Below are 20,420 nucleotides of genomic sequence, written 5' to 3' on the forward strand. Positions count from 1 at the left end.
AGCGTTACTAGTTGGTGGGAAGGTCAAAATCAAGGCATCTTCAAAACATTGATGTTGAATAGGCTCAAATATCAATCATAACTTTGGAAGACCCTTAAGGGCTAAGATTAGGAAAAAGAATGAGAGAGCTTGGAAGGGCTTACGCAACTGCGGTGTTGGTCAAATCATGGATAGTGTGAAAGAAAACCATTGTGAGAAGGGAGAGAAAGCGTAGTAAGCATGCGTGCGTGCATACATGTGTGCGTGTGTGAGTGTGTGTGTGTGTGTGTGTGTGTGTGTGTGTGTGTGTGTGTGTGTGTGTGTGGGTGTGTGGGTGGGTGGGTGGGTGGGTGTGGTGAGAGAGAGAGAGAGAGAGAGAGAGAGAGAGAGAGGGGGGTTTTTCTTAAACCAAGGTAGTGGATACTCTGAGAGGCACACCAGTATGAGATGCTACTACCTTAGGAGGGTGCTCAACTCCCCCCCCCCCCAACAAGGTTTACCCTAGGAAAACAATATTGCTAACAATCCTTAGGTATGCCATGATTGCAAGACCCTATACAAGCTACTGCTAAAATTCATATGGAGAAAAGAATGCGGGTAGGCTGTGGAGATTGATCATAGCTCCCATATTAATGGCTCAAAACTAGCTCGGAAGGGACGAACCAAGGTAGTGGATACTCCAAGAAAAATTTCTCTAGCATGCCTAATCTATGAGCAACTTTTGCTACATATTTTGAACTCCTTTTTCATAGATTCTATGAATGCTTGCCCACCCTCCTAGACCTTCCATCTTCCTCAAGGGGGGGATCCTCCCCTTTCAAAATGACTATGCACAAACTGGTTGATGGTTAGATGTAGGTTATGGACATTGATGTTTGCATAGATGCTACATGCTGAAAATTAAACATTCATAAATCACTTCCATGTGATGGAAGCTGCAAAATGTAAAGGCTTATGCATGCATAAATTCAAACATACATATGAAACCACATTCATAAATTCAAACATACATATGATGCCACTTTGGACAAATGTGAAAATTTTGATGATTGTAATAGTTTCTTAACAAATGAGAACACTACCATAAGATGAATTTGCATCGACAATTGATATCTATAGATAAAATAAAAGAAATAATCTTAATAGCTACAAATTTTCGTTCGTAAAAGAAAAAAAAATCATGTATATTGATCATAAATGTCTTGCCACATGGTGGATAATGTACATTTCATAAAAATCACTTTTCAACAAATGTGGTTCATAGACCATGTAGAGAGGAACTATGACCTATGATGCTAGGCTAAGTGCAAGGGCTATCCCTTCCATAGGTCTCATGGCCAGGTTTCCACCGCATCCTACTCTCCTCAAATTTTCCTAAGTATCTGCAGGCTATCTTCCCTCCTTGGTATTCGTCTATATTGTTTGTTCTATGCATGCCTTTTGATGGCTTTAAGAGATTCTAGTCTGGGCTTCGGATGAGGAGCAGGCTTCACCATACCCTTCGCATCTTCAAAAAATTGGATCATCTCAATGATGATCCATCCTAATGCATATATATCTAAACATAGAAACCTTCAATGCTACATGTTCCAACTCAAGGGCAAGCAACTTCTTCCACATGTGTTCCTGTTTCTTCCTTTTGTACAAACTTGTTCTACAAAATCACCATTTGTCTCCATAGATGTTCTTGAATACCTTTCAAGTCTCGGAGAAATCCATGGCCATCCTAATATGGGGTACATTTTGGCAAAATGCATTGATCTCAACAACATGTTCCTCTCTTAGGGCATCCTACATCCACTAGGTGCTATGGCCATGAGATTTGACCCTCCATCAAAACTTGTGAACTGTAATGTGTGAACCTATCCTTATGCATTGATATAATTTAAAGGAACCACATCAAGCTATCACCATTGAGTAATGGTCCATAAAGGCGACTTTTGGTATCAATACAATCGCACGAACAAGAACTAGGTGACAAAGCTGCATCAGTGCTTCTCTCCTTGCCTCCCATCTGCAAGTTTCCCTTGTATCTTTTGCTGGCATAGTCCATGTGATGCGGCAATCCTTGGGACCTTGACTATCATGTGGCTTTCTCACCAACTGTCTCTCTTTTTAGTAACATATATAGAAAACAAAACATCGGTTATGTTAGTGGCTCTGTTATGGTCCCTTTGAAAATCATAGCCCCTCAATGGCTAAGAAGATTTAGCTTCTACAACCTGCTCCACCCTACCAAAAGTAGTTGTGATGACCACTTCTACTAGCTCATGGCAATGATATTTGATTTTAGGACCTTTTTCTTGTTGTCAATCCACACGAGGTCCATAAAATCAACTTCTCAACATCAAAATCTCAGGCAAGAGTTGAGTCTACCTTACAAGCTTCTATGGAGTGGTTCTTGGCATATCCTATCAAGCTATCACTCTCCCACATACCACGTTGATGAGGTCTTCATAGCCTTGAGATCTCAAAGTGCCTTTGGCATGCTCAACTACATGTTACTAATCCTCTCCAAATTTACTACTCCCCCCAAGTGCATCTCTTGTGCATCTCATCCTCACTCACCTTGCATACCCTCACAAAAATTTGCGCCTCAAACAACCTTCATTACTAACTTGTGTTGTGTCTTATTCAATCCTTCCCCTAATTCACGCTAGCCCCAATCACACTCTCATTTAACACTATGCTCCCTACCTATTCTATGGTGTCATTATATAATATGCACCTATGGTATTCATTTCCTAATGCAATTAAAGCACATAATACCACAACGGATGCAATAGATCGATGTGATAAAAGATGACAAAAGAATCTCCCTTGAAAAGGGGAGATCTAAGGACTGGGGCTCTAGGTCGTGGCCCTTGTTCTGTATAAGACACAGAGCCAGGCCCTTGGCCCCCATGCCTTTTCTGCTGAAGGCAATAGCTTCTAGGCACTCCTTCAACAGAGGTCTCTGAGAAAAGAACACTACCTAGAGCTAGAGGAGTTCACCTCTTCTCAATCCACTGTGGGGTGAAAATAGGCCTCGTCAAGAGCCTTAATACTTGTGGCAAACCTTTTACCACTAGTACTAACAACATTACAACCAATAGTCTAGCTATTATCGACAAATGATAGGGATAGCAATATTGATACTACCATCGATAAATGAATACTAGTTTACTCAAAGAAACTTACTACATGAAGCTTTCATATTACTGACAGCAAATGTAAAAGTACCGATAGTAACCATGGACCATAGTCAATGGTAGTAACCAAGTGGCTTAGTTAGTATTGCCAATAGTGTTGGCACTACTAGCGATATGTGCGTTAGTGCCATCGGATTGCGTAAACTTGTGATTGGGTCCATGATTGTATGAAAGGTGGGACCATCCAAAGAGTTTGATTACATATATGCAATTCTTGCCTTCAACCAACACCCCTCTTTCTTTAAATGCATGTAGTTCACCATACAATGCCCTGAATTCTCTTCGAAGTTGCCTTGTGCATACCTAGTTCACAATACAGCCTCTTCCATTAGAAGTAGCGATTTGGTGAATCCTTGTTTACAACAAATTGAAATTTGCCACTTTCATACCTATTTGCCAATTCCTTTCCTTATTCTTTGAGCACACAAAACATGGGGATTAGACAATTTTCCTTCTTGCCTTCCATGACCTTAAAATAGTTCTTTACTTCATTGCACAAGCCGATGAAAAATTGGGGATTCCACCCAAACAATTCCTTGGTACCAACACCAAACACTAGCTAAGTTAGCGAAGCAAACCTGGCATGTGCTCATTGGGGGAGGGGGTAGGGGACCAATTCTTTAGGTACAGCAATTCATTCCTAATTGGCCGAAGACCTATCGTCTTATAACAATAGCCACCTTTGATCATTTTTTCCAAAATCCTTTCCAAGAAATTTGATGCTCATCACGACTATTCCAAGCATCTCACCCGATTTCTCAACAAAAAGTATGGGAAGCCCCGACACCGCGTAGAAAACAAAATTAGCAAGCGCACCTACCAACTTCTTGTATGATCATCTTGGAACCCCCAAACACGACAATTGGTTGTACCACCAAGACACATTTCATTAAGCAAATTCTTGCACCCACGTGCATTCAAAGGGGAAAGGATGAAGCTTATGACATTGAACATGATTTTGTGCATTATTTACATGGTCAACATAATTCAATGTAAAACTCCTCTCCGTCCCTCTACAAATCATCTATCGCTTAGGAGCTTCAAATTTTCAAACATTAACGACACCTTGACCTAAAAAATCTCCATAACTTACGAATAACGAATGGATTGCCATACAAGGTCTTGGAAACCCAGCATGCAAAGCGTAAGCATATGCACACACACACATGTTCATTTGCAAGCCTAAGCCCAAGCTCAAGTCCGTACCCAAAAATGCATGCATAAAAACACATTTGAGCATCCACACGTGATGATGAAACCTTTCATCATTAGCCCAAACATTCATTGTTATGAAGTAGCAGCTGTCTATCATGAAGTATTCTACCACACTGAGCCCAAAAAAGGGATAGAGTTTAATAAAAGAATCCTTGTAAAGCAAGCCCTAGAAATCATATAATCAAGGCGCACTCCCATTAGTTAGAGACTATTTCGACATTAATCCCCTTTCAACCATATTAAAGGGCCGTCTAGCAGAAGCAAGAAAGCACATGGAAATTTTCACCCAAAATTACAGAAGAATACCAGCTCTAATTAGTAGATGTGAAAACTAACTGCAAATATCCCGATCTTTTATGGAAAATGAGCAAGATCAAAGAAGTTTAACAAATGGGAAGCATGTCATCAAAAAGGGAGCACTTTTTTAGCAGTTCAACGAGAATGACATTTGAATTAAGAACTGGCAAGGCTTTCGCGAGGCCAATCTTGATAACATTTTTTGGGCAATCAGATTAAATCAATAGCTGCCTTTAAAAGAAGGCATTCCAAACAGCCGTAAACAAATCCTCCAAGAGGATGTGATTTTTTATCACATTAATGACTGTAGTGGGAAATATATCTTCAATCCTTCAGTGCAGCACATACCTTACAAGTCAATGTAATCTCTTGATAAAGCACCTCAAGTATTTCAAGAGGCAAATGAAAGGAACACGTTGAAGTAAGGAAAACAGAAAGATTGAAAGAAAGAATTCTTTCAAAGGAAAAGGTTTTGTGCATGGTCAGATTATCCCACCTCTTCCTAAAGTAAATGTGTTGCCATCATTGAACATTTAACACAACTACCACACCGCAGCTCAAACAACAGGGCACGATTTTGTATGGCAGTTGCTTATGTAGGACGGCACCTGAGAACAGTCAGCAACAGACATAATCATGAGACCGGAAAGACAACCAATAACTTAAAACCAGAGAAACTATACTAGCTCATCTTCAATTTTGTAAGGAACAAAATTGAACACAATTTCCTTGAACATTACAGCATTATATGCACATAAAGCAGACATGTTTATCGTAGCAATGAAAATACCCGTAATACAGGCAGTGATGATGCACTGACTTCGGAGGCAATAGTAAAGATTGTGAACAAAGTCTTTTGAGATGGTGGATCTAAGACTAACGCAATATTGTGTGAGGTATGACAGCTCAAGGTTCCGGAGGTGACTCTCTCCCAAACTCAATACTCAAAATTCATCTTGAAGAAGCTGATATGCAGGGCTGTAAAGCTCTCAATACACGTATGGAGTTCTAAGTTCACAACTTATGATGGATCAGCTTATGTGCATGCAGCCTTGTGGAGGTAGATTGTGGGCAGCCTAATTTACCTGATTACTTACAAGCCTGCCATGTCTTATACAGTGCACAAAGTAACGCCATGACAAGGGAGCGACACTCTGTGTCAGCAAAAAGATTTAAAGATACAAAGGGACAATGCACCTGGGCATCGTATATACATCTAGATGCATCCAGGAACATGCCCGAACGCATCCTCTAAAGGGGGAAAGTAGTGCAATTTTAACCTTATGATAGCCACTCGTAAAGTTGAAAATTTATAACCTCTATCACGTATGGCATGGACTTGCTACTCTAGCAACTACAAAGCCGCATGGTTAGGCTTTTGCTAAGAGGATTGGAAACCCATAAATGGATATACCAAGAGGCTTTTCTCTGCATTTATTTACTTCACAATTCACACTCTCACAGAAAAATTAAAGAACACCCTCACAGAAAAATTAAAGACCTAGTGTTGGGAGATAAGAAAACCCAAATACAATCCATTAATGCATGCTAGGCTTGGGATCCAGCACGTCGTGGGTAGTAGATTACTGAGATCTGGCCAATCCTATAAATCAAAGCGAGTGAAGATGGAAGCGAGTGGAGAGGGTGGGAACCAGATCTATAATGAAAGAGCTACAACTAGAGTTTAGCCTCCCTATCCCATTCTACTAAAGAAGACGAGCACCCTAACATTAGGAGGAGAAGCCCAACAAGAACTCATTTCTTCACGTGTCGCAATTGCAAAAAAAGACAACTAAACTCTTTCATAGAGCAATGGAAGCATCTAAAGAAGGATTGGTACATCGACATTCGAGAGGATAATCTATGGGGAACAGATGTGTCATAACTTCCTAACAAAGATATTTCATTCTCTTCAAGAGAGAGATGATATGCAAACTACAAAACAACTCTCATGACCATGAGGTGAAAACTGGCAGATAGGAGGAAAAACTCTCTCTCTCTCTCTCTCTCTCTCTCTCTCACACACACATGTAGAGGAATACACACACACACATGTAGAGGAATACTAGACTGTTGGGATCAAGGTATTGCTATCATGTGTTCAATGTGCTAGAGTGGTGTGCTTGCAGACTATAGTTCAACTGCGACAGTTCACTGATTCTCCTGTTTAATCGCCGATTCTGCTGTTTAGTTGTCAACAAAATCGCCGAACGATTGACCAGTAGCTTGCCAAAACGCACAAGTATTAAGGAAAGAAGATTGCATTTGCAGCCTCCCTCCTCAAGGATACAGCATTTCTTTGGTGGCAACAACGCTTAAACAACGGCATAATTGTGTTAGCCTGGAACATTTTGAACACGTGCTCCGTAAGCAGTTCATACCTACCAAGGCAGATTGCCAAGCACGCTAAAAACTTCAACAATTGGAGCAAACTTGCTCCTTGTCTTCCTAGTTCTCCCAGTTCACCACATTAGTGATGGAGATCGACGGTTTGACTAATGATGATTGCCTCCATGCTTTCATCTCAAGCCTCAATCCCTCATTACGCATTGATGTCCTCAAAGCAAACATCACCACCACTGCTAACGCTATTGCTTACGTAGAGCACATTAGAAACAAATACGTAGAACCCTTTGTAATATCAGAAGTAGGGTTCTAACAAATCACAGAACTCTATATCAGCCAAGAGTTCTTGCCCTCAAGATAACTCTAGGTTCAAAAAAACAATCCGGTAATCAAGGTTCTCGATAGTCTCACGATCCCAAAAAATCCCAGAAATCTTATGCTGGCTCCCAACATAAAGGTGCGACCTCGGGCAAGAAGAACGGCTCCAGCATAAAAGGACTTTGTACCATCTGCTTTGGCAACCATAGATGGTTCGATTGTCCAAAAAGACCCAAGCAAAATTCAAATATGGAACCTAGCACTTCCCTTTATAATGTTGGATGCGAAAGGATAGGTTTTTAACACTCGTGTTGCACAAGAAGGTGGTTCCATTAGCAAGTTCAATCTGCTAGTCCTAGGAAGTAGAACAAGTGGTCACCCGAAGGTTTTCGACCATAGAATTAGCTAGGAACTTATGAGAACAGCCACTGTCAATCAGGATAACGACCGATGTTCCACGAATCGATCCTCGGACGCAAAGTACTTAGAGTGGCCAGGGAAGGTTCGGGGTTGCTGGCAAGGCTCTATTCTCCACTCGAAAATCTTTGCCTTTCTTATCTTGTGCGGGAGTAGCATCTTCAGACTAACAAGTTGAATTTTGACATCATGCTCCTTTCCCGATACGATGTCATCCTTGGACAACAGTGACTTACAACTACCATCCATCATCAATCAGTTTTCGTAGCCATACATCTAGTTTGTCCACCAGGGAAAATTTATCAAGTTAACTCGTTCTAGGGATGCTCCTTCAACACCAGTTGCCTCTGCCTTACAAGTTAAGAAGTTGGTTCGTAAATGACAAGTTGAAACCGCACTTTGGAGACACCCAAAAAGGATCCTCCTAAGTACCTCGACCAACCTTTTTTCCAGCGTTACTTGGACAATTGCCAAAGCAATTACTACATCGACGACCAATGGATCATCCAATCGACCTGATTTTAACATTGAAACCTCCTTATCGGGTTTCTTACACACAAAACGAAGAAATCCAAAGACAGGTGACCAAACTACTTGACAAAGGTCACATCCGGCCTAGTCGTAGCGTTTTCGGATTCCTGTACTAGTTATGAAAAAGAATTATAAGTCTATGCGCCTTTGCATCAACTATCAAGCCCTTAACAAGCTCACCATTAAAGACAAGTACCCATTGCCTTGCATTGATGACCTCTTCACTCAACTTCTCACGCAACGCACTTTTCAAAGATTGATCTTCGCTCGGTTATCATCGAATCAGCATACGAGAAGGCAATGAGTACAAGACAGCTTTTCGAACGAAGTATGGATACTATGAATATTTGGTCATGCCTTTTGGGTTAAACAATGCCCCGGCCACATTCATGACATTAATAAAGATATCTTCAAGCCTTTCTTAGAAAATTTTGTCATGGTTTGTTTACATGACATCCTCGTCTTCAACAGGTCCTTAAATGAGCACAAACAACATCTTCACCAGTTTTCAAAGTTCTCCCCACCAATTCTGAGTTCTTCGAAACCCAACTCGAATATTTGGGACATGTCATTTCAGCCCACGGCATCTCTGTGGATCCCAAGAAGATCAACGTAATCCAAAACTAGCACACTCCAAAGAACATTCATGATGTCTGCCCCCTTCTCAGTTTGACAAACTTCTACCATACAAAAGTCTATCACTTTTCCGAGATTGCAGCTCCGATGTCCGAAAGCACGGCAATATTTCAGTGGCTTCCTGAAACAAAGTATAGTTTCCAACAGCTCAAGGAAGCACTCACTACTACACCTGTTATGGCTATTGCTGACCCAAACCTTCCGTTTGAGGTCGTGACTGACGCTTCCAACATCGCTACAGGAGCAGTCTTGATGCAAGAAGGCAGAGTTATTGCTTTTGACAACCATAAACATTCTCATACCCGAACCAAATACCCGTTTACGTAAGGAGTTTCTTACTATTGTTCATGCTTACAGCTCATGGAAATATTCTCTCATGGGAGCCGACTTAGTTGTAAAGACAAATCATCACTCTCTGAAGTATATCTTTATGAATGCTCGTCAAGCACGCTGGGTTGAGTTTCTAGCCAACTTCCATATGATCATTGAGTACATTCCAGGACTACGCAATGTAGTTGTTGACGCTCTTAGCATGTTACCTCTAGCTTCTGCTATGGTGATCTCTACAATCTCTGTGAATATTCTGACTTATTTCAAAGGGAAGTATTTCCAAAATAAAGACTTCGGCACAGCAGTACAAGTTCTTTCCAAAGATCAACCTTCTACTTCAGAACAAAAGATCTCTCATCCTATTCTTATGCCGACGACCTTTTGTATTATCAAGATCGGGTCTCTATACCTGAAACCAGCCTTCAATAAATTCAAGGGCAATAAAACTAACAAGTAACCAATCACACACTGTTATAACAATTCAGCAAAAGTATAACCAACAAATTGGGAGCTAGAGTGCCCATGCACCAAGACAAAGACACAGATTGGCCCCAAACCTTGGCGCCCCTTTCGGTATTTCTTTAATGAAGCGAGAGGCCCTCAAATACAGGCTACATAAAGGATACATTCCTTCTTACAACTGGGGCATTCCACATCCCCATGGGCATCCACATACCTTGCATAGCCCTTACTATTCACCGCTCTCACCACTCCTAGTAGTAGGTCTCCATCCCTAGTCCAAGAAGCTTGCACACAGCCTAGAACTGTTACTAGCAGCCCACTCGCCACTCAATTCCCCACAACTGTCACTAGTGCCCAATTAGTCATCCATCTGCTCAAAGCAGAGAGAAAGCATACAGGAGCCTTCTCCACTGTCCAGTCCGGCCATGACCAATAGCCTCTCACCCTATGGGTCGCACATATTATGATACATCGACTTGATTCCCATAAGAGAACTAGCATCACAACACAGCAAACACTATGGCAGCCACACATGTACCATCCCTCTCGGGGTTCCAAGGATACTTCCCATTCCAAGCATGGATTCCCTACCCCTGCCTACTAAGCAATGAGGCTGTACCAAAGATGTGTTGTTTTCCTAGCAACCACTTGTAGGCCATCATCTCCCGGTCATATTGATGCCCTCTGGGCCCTAGTTTGCGCCATGTAGCTTTAGTTATTGGCACTTAGGTCACCTAGTACTTTAAGTGTCTTATGACACCTAGTACTAGTGGTACCACTAGGACAGTATCCTAGGGTTCCCCTTTATTTTGTACTTTGTACTTTCATTTGTTAGTTGTTGATGTGACGGCTTTCAGCATTCCACGTTTGTACCTCCTTCCGCTTCCTTGAGCCTACAGTGATATCAGAGCAGCTTCTTGCTCCTGCTGCTTCTTTCCCTCCTCTGCTTGCCCACCCTTGCACAGTTCCATGGAGGCGTCGTACGTCATTACGTTTTGCATCGCCAATTGTGAGAACGTTTGTACGATTCCTACAGATCTTCCATACAGCGCTGCACCAATCTTCCGTACATCCTTGCGCTAATCTTCCTTACAAGCATGCGCCAGTTTTCGTTCAACTTGCGTCAGATTTGGGCGTTCATCCACACAGCTTGCGTGGCGCCGTACAACTTGCAAAATTCTTCGTTCACCTTTGCACCCCATTGGCTCAAATTTGCAGGTTTGCAATTATATTGTCAAGGACAATTGAAATTTGGGGCTTGTGTCACATTTGCAGGTTTTGCAATGACATTTGCTCCTTCGCTCACATTTTTTGGGCTTTTGCAGTATTTGCCATTTGTTGGCTCAATTTCATCGATAAAATTGGGGCTTTTGAGTGCTTTGACGTCAGATTGTCAATTTGCAGTAATTTTTTGAGCCTTTTCCTTAATTTGGCTTCTTTTGCTGCAATTTGCCCTTTAGAAATTGGGGCTTTTTACATTGAGCTTCAATTTTGCAAAGGACAAGGCCTTTGGCAGATTCGCAGGTACTTTTTCTCTCAATTTGAGTGAGAGAATCTGACATTTGCTATCTCTAGCAGTCAAATTGGTCTATTTTGGCGTTTTTGCAAGACATTGCAGTCAAATTGCAGGATATTCTCAGATTTAATTGTTATTTTGCCACATTTGTTCAAATAGCAGTGACATTTACATGCTTTGATATAAAATTAGCAGTTTTTAGTGAAATTGACAAGAAATTGCAGGACATTTGGTCACATTTGCAAAGTTGCAGCTTAATTTGGGGCTTTTCAACATTTGCCCTCTTTTTTACCATTTTGCCCTTAGCTTGTATTTGCAGTGATCTCATTTGGTCACATTTGCAATTGAAAGCCTTGAGACTATTTCTGCATCACTTGACCAGTGCACTTCTACTTGTGCTTTTTACAATGGCTAGCAAACAACAATGATTTGTTTGCAATTCTCCGTGAAGATGATAAGTTGGATGGCACCAACTATCCTATGTGGTCCTACCTTATGAAGCATATCCTAGTTGCAAGAAACTTTTGGAATATTGTTTCAGGTATTGATTTGAGGCCAGCCAAGGCTCAAGTGGCTGCCCCTACTGCTGGCACTCCTCTAGGGGGGAATCTTCCTGAGTCTTCTTTCTGTAGTACTCCTGTCACTACTACTACTCAGGATCAGATCAGATGGGACTCCAGAGATGCAAATGCAAGAGAATCATTATTTCACACATCCGGTCATGCAGGACAGTAAAGGATGCTTGGGATAAGCTAGCTTCTCTTTATCACGTTCGCAATGAGACACGGGTTGCATATTTGAGAAGACAATTGTAGGAACTCAGCATGCAGGAAAGTGGCTCAATGGATACATATTTAACAAAGGTCAAGGACCTCATGGAGCAACTTGCAAATATTGATGAAGTGGTGCCTAATTCTCAGCTTGTTAGCACTACATTGAATGGACTGTCAGACACATATCAAGGGTTTGCTACAACCCTTAGACTTGTAGCCAATGGAAATCCTGATCACTACTCATTTGATCAATTAGTCACTTTGCTTTTGCAAGAAGAGCAAAGTCGTGCTAATAGGCAAGCTACTAATCCTGATCATGCATTTGCTTCACAGCAGAAAGGAAAAGGCAAGGCTTCCAAGCCTATGGGCAAGCCTAAATATGCGCCTAACAATAGCAATTCCTCCAATGTATCTCAAAATACATCAGATAAGTAAAAGAAGAAAAGATGCAACTATTGTCGCAAGCCAGGGCATGAAATTTCAGAATGCAGGAAGCGCATTGCTTCGGAGAAAAAGAAAGCAGGATTGACAGTAAATGCCTCACATGCAATTAAATCCCATGAGCCAACAGATGCCTCACATGCACATGGTCTCCAAGATGATTGGGCATGGGCTGTCCATTGCTCTTTTGATCCCTCCAAAGTTGATGCATTCTTTTCTACTAATGATGCTCACTCTTGGTATTTTGATAGTGGTGCTTCCAAGCATGTAACCTCTTGCAGACAATTGTTTCATTCCTTGGCTAATGCACCTCGAGGGGGGACTGTCACATGTGCTAATAATGCTTCCTATGCTGTAAAAGGAATTGGAGATGTTCAGCTAACATCCATTTCAAGCCATCCTGTCACTTTGACAAATGTTCTTTATGTGCCTAGAATTGAAGTCAACTTGATTTCAATTTCAGCAATTGCCACTTCAGGTTTCAGAGTGATTTTTGATGGATACAGATGCCTAGTATATGATCTTCGTGATGACAATGCCATAGTTCTCACTGGCACTTTGAAAAAGGGGCTTTATCACCTTGATTATCTCTTAGCTGCACTTTCTATTGAAGCATTCGCTATTTCAGATTCACAGCTTGCTGAAACTCATCTTTGGCATGAGAGAATTGGTCATCTAAATTATAGAGCTCTTGCCAAGTTACATTCACAGGGCATGGCAAATGATGTACCTCAAACTCACACAGTTTCCAAACATGTGTGTGAGGGTTGTCTTTTGGGTAAGATGCATCGGCTTCCTTTTCAAAAAGATTGTCCAAAATTCTCACAAAAGAAATTGCAGCTAGTACACAGTGATGTTTGTGGCCCAATGAGGACAAATGCCATTGGTGGGTACAAATATTTCATGACTCTAATTGATGACTTCACAAGATATTGCTGGGTATATGCTTTAAAAACCAAATCTGAAGAGTTCTCATGCTTTCAGAGGTGGCTGAATATGGTTGAGAATGAATCAGGATGCAAGCTTGTCACCCTCTACACAGATAGGGGGGGAGAGTATATGTCAAAGGAGTTTGATGCATTTTTGTCTTCACGGGGCATTGTTCACTCATGCACTACTCCTTACATTCCTCAGCATAATCCTGTTCCTGAAAGAAAGAATAGGTCCACTATGGAGATGGCCAGATGCATGCTTAAGGCCAAGTCCTTGCCCAATAAATTTTGGCTTGATGCAATGATGTGTGCTAACTATGTGCTGAATAGATCACCTACAAGGGCATTGAGGACTGTTACACCTTATGAAGCATAGAAAGGCAAGAAGCCTTCACGTTCACACATGAGAGTTTTTGGGTCTCTTGCATATGTCCATGTACCATCTCAGCTGAGACATAAGCTTGATCATAAGGCAATCAAATGCATATTTATTGGTTACAGCCAGGAGAGCAGAGGGTATCAGTTGTACCAACCAAATACTGGGAAGATTATTGTCAGTAGAGATGTAATCTTTGCTGAACATTCAGCTTCTCCTCTTGTGGACTGCAAAGCTAAGCCAGAAGTTAACATGTTTGATGCCTTTGACTCTTGGTTACCTCTTCTTCCCTCAGGGGGGGGACTTTGACCAGCAACATGAGCCTCCTACAGGGGACAAGATCAGGGAATAGACAGATGCATGGTCACTTTCTTGAGTTTGCACTCCTTGCTACAGCTTGCAATGAAGAGCCTTTGCACCATAAAGATGCTTTTGACAGCAAAGAGTGGATGGATGCAATGAGAGCTGAGCTACAATCTATTGCCAAAAATGACACATGGGAATTAGTAGATCTACCTCCTGGCAAGCATGTCATTGGTACCCAATGGGTCTACAAATTAAAAAGGAAATCTGATGGCAGCATAGATCGACACAAAGCCCGTCTTGTTGCAAAAGGGTATGCCCAACAACAAGGCATTGACTTTGAGGAGACCTTTGCTCCCACTTCCAGGATTACTACTATCAGATGTGTCATTGCCATTGCAGCCCATCACCATTGTTAAGTGCACCAGCTTCACATCAAGACTGCCTTTCTTCATGGGGATCTGCCAGAAGAAGTTTATGTGACACAACCTCCTGGCTTTGAGGTTGTTGGCTGCTCTGAAAACAAGGTATGCCGGCTGAGAAAAGCCCGTTATGGTTTGAAGCAGGCACCGAGGGCATGGTATGCTAAAATTCATGCACACTTACTGTCCCTTGGTTTTCACAATAGCCCAACAGAGCCCATCTTTATGTCCGTGGGAGTGGATCTGATTTTTTAGTGCTGATTTTATATGAGGATGACATGCTGATCACGGGCCCTGATACGCAGCATATTGCAGCTTTCAAGGCTGATTTGCAGCAAGCTTTTGAAATGTCAGACATGGGACAGTTGCACTATTATTTGGGCATTCAGTTTGCTCATGTTGAGAAGGGTATTATGATGACACAGTCCAAGTATATTGGACAGCTCCTTCATCGTTTTCAGTTTGAAGATCGCAAGCCAATCTCTACTCCTGTGGACCCTGGCTTCAAATTTTCAGCTCATGATGGAAGCCCACCATGTAATATCACTCTTTACCAACAAGCTGTTGGATGTCTCATTTACTTGTGCCACACCAGAATTGACTTACAGTATGCAGTATCCCAGCTCAACACGTTCATGCACATGCCCAGTTCACAGCATTGGCAGGCAGTGTAGAGAATCTTCAGATATCTCAGAGGCACTCAGGATTTAGCCCTCTTCTATGGTGATCAGGGTTCATTTACCATGCATGCTTACACGGATAGTGACTTGGCAGGTTGTTCCAACACCAGACTGTCACATAGCAACAACTATTTTTTGCTTGGCAGTTCATGTATCTCTTGGCTGAGCAAGAAGCAACCAACAGTTGCCACATCCAACTGTGAGCCTGAATACAGGGCAGCCTTCACTGCTACAGTAGAGTGTGTCTAGCTTCGATAGTTACTTGTAGATCTAAGTATCCGCCAGACATCCTCCACTACGGTCTACACTCACAGCTAGAGTGCTTTGGCTATTGCGCGTAATCCAGTGTTTCATGCGCGTACCAAGCACATTGAGGTTCACTATCATTATGTTCAAGAGCAGTTGTCAACAGGAGACATAGAGTTGTCCTACCGTCCCACAGAGGACAACATAGCAGATCTCTTTACAAAGGCACTTCCTCATCCCAAGTTTGAAGTCTTTCGACAGGCTTTACACTTGGTTCCCTTTGTTACATGATCTGGCTACCTTGTACATTCAAAGGTGGCTATATCCCTTGGGATGAACATGTGCCACCATGACCAAAAATACCAGGTATTCTGAGACGTTTCCAGAATACTTCAGCCCATACCATGGAGGGGGGTTTGTAGGCCATCATCTCCCAGTCGTATTGATGCCCTCTGGGCCCTAGTATGTGCCATGTAGCTTTAGTTATTGGCACTTAGGTCACCTAGTACTTTTAGTGTCTTATGACACCTAGTACTAGTGGTACCACTAGGACAATGTCCTAGCGTTCCCCTTTATTTTGTACTTTGTACTTTCATTTGTTAGTTGTTGATGTGACGGCTTTCAGCATTCTGCTCCACGTTTGTACCTCCTTCCGCTTCCTTGAGCCTACACCACTGCCTGCATGTGACCCATCTCCTGGAGAAACCAAAAGCATATTCCCACACGGAACATGTTACTAGCCAAAGCCAGCCAATAGGATACACAATGAATTCAATCCCATTTGCATTTCAATGCATCTTCCACTGTCGGTAGGCATCAAAATTTCAAACATTAGCCCCGCTGGGCCCTGCTCTCACACCCCAGTGACAACAGACATCCACATCAGTACTAACACCAGCATAAGAACCAAAGAGCGTTTACTAGCAGCCCAAACAAGGCCACACACTCCCCAGACAATCACAAGTGTCCACTAACTCACTCGAATACCCAAACAATGGATTGAAGCATCATTGAACTGCCCACGGTAATCAAAAGCACGAACAACCTCTGCAAGCATTCATTATGCATCACCCTGCCAACCAGGCCTTTCGAAACAGGTCCAGTGGGATCCGGGAGAGTGGTTTTGCCTTCCAAGACAGGCCTCGCCGAGCAGGCGGACGAGGTACCTTTCTTTTCCTATACCACTCGAATTGGCAGGAGGCTTCAAATGGACTCTTCCACCCCCTCGAGAGAGAGGCATTGGGTGGCCCAGAGGGTGCCCTAAGAGGTCTGTTCTATGTTTTGGACGCGTCTTTGGCCCAGTTTATGGCCGAGGAGGATCTCCTACTTCTTCTAGTTGGCCGCCCATGGAGGCTTGTCCATAGGCCCGTGGTTCGAGCAGATGCGAGTGGAGGGATAGTGCCACTACTGTTTAGTTGGATTTTTGAAGACGATCCCTCACTACCTCTGAAGTTGTCGCAACGTAGTAAGGATCTGGATGGGAGCCCTCAGGATCATGACCCGCATGCAGAGCCTTTAAAGGGACTACACATGGGGGATGGTAGCCTAGTTGATTGAGGGAGGTCACGTGTTCCAGATTGATGAGGTCTCTCCAGCTTACCAGATACAAGGTCAGAGCATTCAAAGGATAGAGCTCCATGAGGCGGTCCCTCCTGATATCCCAAATCCCCATTCCCCTTTGAAGGATAGCGTGTGGGAGATAGTAGCCAGTATCACGGCGTGGAATATTTGGGTTGCTCGCTGTAGTCGGGTGATTGGCAAGCATCCGGTTCCACCCTCGACTACCTTAGTTGCCATCTGGTAGGATATCATCTACACCCTACGCTCCACCTGGAAGCATGAAACCTCGAGCTCTAGGGCGACTGTCACGAGGCGCGCTCCTTTCTGCAAGGCTTGGCCTGCAAGAGTTTTTTACATATTCACTCCGCGAGGGATTCGTTGGTTGTATAGTCCCCCCACCTCGCTGTTAGCCCTTGTACCAGAAATCCCCTAGGCAATGAGCTGAGTTTCTCTGGAACAGGCTGTTTTTTTTGTCTTCTTTCAGCCTTTTTTAAGTTTTTCCATACTCAGCACCCTTGGGGCTGTTGTTTGGTATGAAGTCTTTCAAGCATTAATAGAAGGTTCATTTCTTTGCAAAAACAAAAAAAAAGGTGAAAAAGAGCATGCATAGAAGTGCAACTAAAGACCTTGAAGGATACATGGAATGGCTGCACTACATTGTGTGATGGATCGTCAGATGTACGTAGGCGAAATGTGTACAAAGGGGGTTTAGAAGAGACGTGGAACAAAGCAAAGAATAAGCTACACTTATGTTCTCATCAATAGAAGCCCCAAAAGCTGAATTATATTATTTATAAAAACAAAAGAAACACCAACGCAAACACAAAGACACAAGGAAACAAGCCGAGGAGGAGGGAGGGCCGGGGGGTATATATGCAAAACTCTACTTAGGACCAAATGTACATCCACAAATAGCACGAGCCTCAACACTTGAAAGATAGGCTCTGAAGCTCCCCAGTTTCGATTTTGACCTAAACATGACAAGTAAAATCCCAAAGATTTATACTAACTACAACATTGAACCAAGCCACTTATGTATTGCACCCATTTGAGAGAAGTATGATGATTGAATTACCAAATTGGGCACTAAAGCAATCTTACTTCTAAAAAGATGACAAAACCTATAGAGTTGGGGAGTAGTCACACCATATGCTATATTAAAAAATGGCATTCTTATGATATTCAATATTGCATACTCAGGTTGTTGCTGTTTACCATAAAAATCTGCTCACCTTGTTTCTTTGAAACTAAATAAAAGAACGCAAGTTTAAAAATACAGATCGAAACCATCACAAAGGAATAAATGGATTTCCAATCTGAAATGGAACAAAATGTGCACCTTAGAGGAAATTGGTTCAAGAGGGCCTAGACATTCTGCTATCTTGGGTTTGGGGCACCGTAAAATCTTGCTTCCCAAATGGTTCAATTCCAAGGACAGTTGTCCTGTAAAAACAACTACAATGTGAGAAAAGCACAAACACAGGATAAACAGGGAAGTTTAAAGTCTAACTTGCCCCTCTCTCAAAAAAATATCATCCATGCTACGATATAAGTTTACCTCATTGTCTGTCTGCCCTCATAAACGCTACCATTTTTTTGATTGACTGCTGTAGCCCCTCCATAAGTATTAGTTGGGGCCTTCTCAAATTCCACCCCATTGGAATGGTTTGAATTAAACAGCAACCCATCAGACCTGGCTCCCAACACTGTCCTAATCCTCTGCCCACCTGACTTAGTAACACCATTTAAAGAAAGAAACCCCAGTTGAGAGTCCGTTGTGTTGCTTCCCCCATTCACACTCCTAGCAATGACAGCTTTATTCAACAGACCACTTCCATTGGTCTGTAACTGAGAAAGCATCCCTTGCTGGAGATTTGTGGTTTGTGCAGAAGCAGGTTCTTGTTTCGCATTCATTGGGGCTGCAACCAGAACCTTTCGTAATCTCTGCAATTGAGATTGTGCAACAGGTGTGACTGCCACAGTTGGTGACCAGCTTGCTCCAATAGGAGAGGCCGCTGCTGCAGCCGCAGCAACCTTTGCCACAGTAGTTGTGGCAGAAATGATAGCATGAGCACCTTCCCGTAGATGAATAAAGTCTCCATCTATAACGAATAGCTGAAACACCAGCAAATCACGTAGTGCTTTCAACAAACCCTCAATGCTATAGATACAAATTAAGAACTGTTGCAGGGAAAACAAAAACTTCCACTCCTCACCTCAGGATGAGAACTGACAAACTCATCCAACCGCCCATACTGCTTCTTATAGTCATGCCAATGCAAAGGAGCAAGCATTTTTCCAAGCCTATTTGGCAACTGGCCCCAAGAACAGAAAATAAGGAAATGGCACTTTACATTGTGAAGCAAAACAATACACAAAACCATAGGTTGAAAATATTCACGCGCTCAACTTACCGTTGTGCTTATCTTTATACAAGCACTTGCTTCTGTTGGAATGGCTCTGACAAGGCATGCCAAAAGCGACTTTTCATCCAGGAGCATAGGCTCAGCAGCCTTGCCATTACCTTCCGAGACCAGAGGCTGCTGCACTGTTGATAGCATGATATTTTGAAGGCTTTGATTATTTGGTCCGTGCTTGCTATTCACTTCAGAATTGGCAATCAAATGAGATACAGATGATCGTGACCCTGTCAAGGGCTGCTCCTCCGGACTAAATATACCAAGTTGATGGTGCATTGGTTGTGATTTCAAGTCTAAATTCTTTGGAAGAAGCTGCACATGATGCAATTTTGACTGCTGACCTAATGGCTGGAGGGTTTTGACTTGTTCAGGTTTCACGCCCTGTTCAATTGACTGCAAGAAGACTTTATAAATCAGTCAAACCTCTCACAAAGGTGAGACACAATAACAGTACAAAATACAGTTAAGATTATGCCTCAAAAAATGTGACACCTGACATTCTGCTTGTTTATTCTGCTCATGAAGTTGTTGAGAGGCTACATCTTGCTGCAGTTGCAGTTGCTGCTGCTGTGATTCCTGGAGAGGCAGCCTTTGCCCATAAGCTCCATGTTTTTCTTCATGAATATGTTGCACCTGCAATGGGCCTCCAACCTGTTGCTCAGGGAGTTGGCTTGATTCATGGTGCAGCATGTGTCCTCCTGTCTGCAATTGATGCATTGATAGTTGCAAGTTTGGTTGGTGTGAGGCCACCTCAGGAGGCTGGGAGAGATGCACAGTGTTGTTTCGCAGCGGAACACCTTGATCTAGCCCTACTTGATCCCGATCATGTTGCTGCTGCTGCTGCTGCTGATGGTCGGCAGTCCTTGGTTGTACCGGATTCGGATGCTTTGCATTTGGGAGCTGATTATAAGTGTGCAGATGCTGCTGATGAGGATATTGCTGTACTTGAGAGGACTGAGGTTGCTGGCTCTGTTTGGCATTATGTTGCATGGCCTGCCAGGAAACCATTCATTAAACCTCTTATCACTC

The 20,420-nt window shown here is 42.7% G+C and overlaps 1 protein-coding gene across 1 annotated transcript in view; it reads right to left on the reverse strand.

The window, feature by feature from the left end:
- Nucleotides 1-4,746: 4,746 nt before the first annotated feature.
- Nucleotides 4,747-20,420, reverse strand: part of LOC147880696 (RNA polymerase II degradation factor) — a 45,355-nt gene continuing 29,681 nt past the window's right edge. Inside the window, exons 9-14 of the mRNA XM_087370714.1 lie at nt 19,884-20,384; nt 19,386-19,784; nt 19,188-19,286; nt 18,530-19,086; nt 18,311-18,414; nt 4,747-5,290 (exon numbers count right to left, since the gene is read on the reverse strand). Of these exons, the coding sequence (XP_087226840.1) occupies nt 18,327-18,414; nt 18,530-19,086; nt 19,188-19,286; nt 19,386-19,784; nt 19,884-20,384 (1,644 nt within the window). The 3' untranslated portion in view covers nt 4,747-5,290; nt 18,311-18,326. The remainder of the gene's footprint in view (nt 5,291-18,310; nt 18,415-18,529; nt 19,087-19,187; nt 19,287-19,385; nt 19,785-19,883; nt 20,385-20,420) is intronic.

This window comes from Dipteris shenzhenensis, chromosome 32 (genome assembly GCF_047967505.1).
Source record: "Dipteris shenzhenensis isolate YYH24624 ecotype China chromosome 32, Dip_SZ_1.0, whole genome shotgun sequence".
In the NCBI taxonomy this organism is placed as follows: domain Eukaryota; kingdom Viridiplantae; phylum Streptophyta; class Polypodiopsida; order Gleicheniales; family Dipteridaceae; genus Dipteris; species Dipteris shenzhenensis.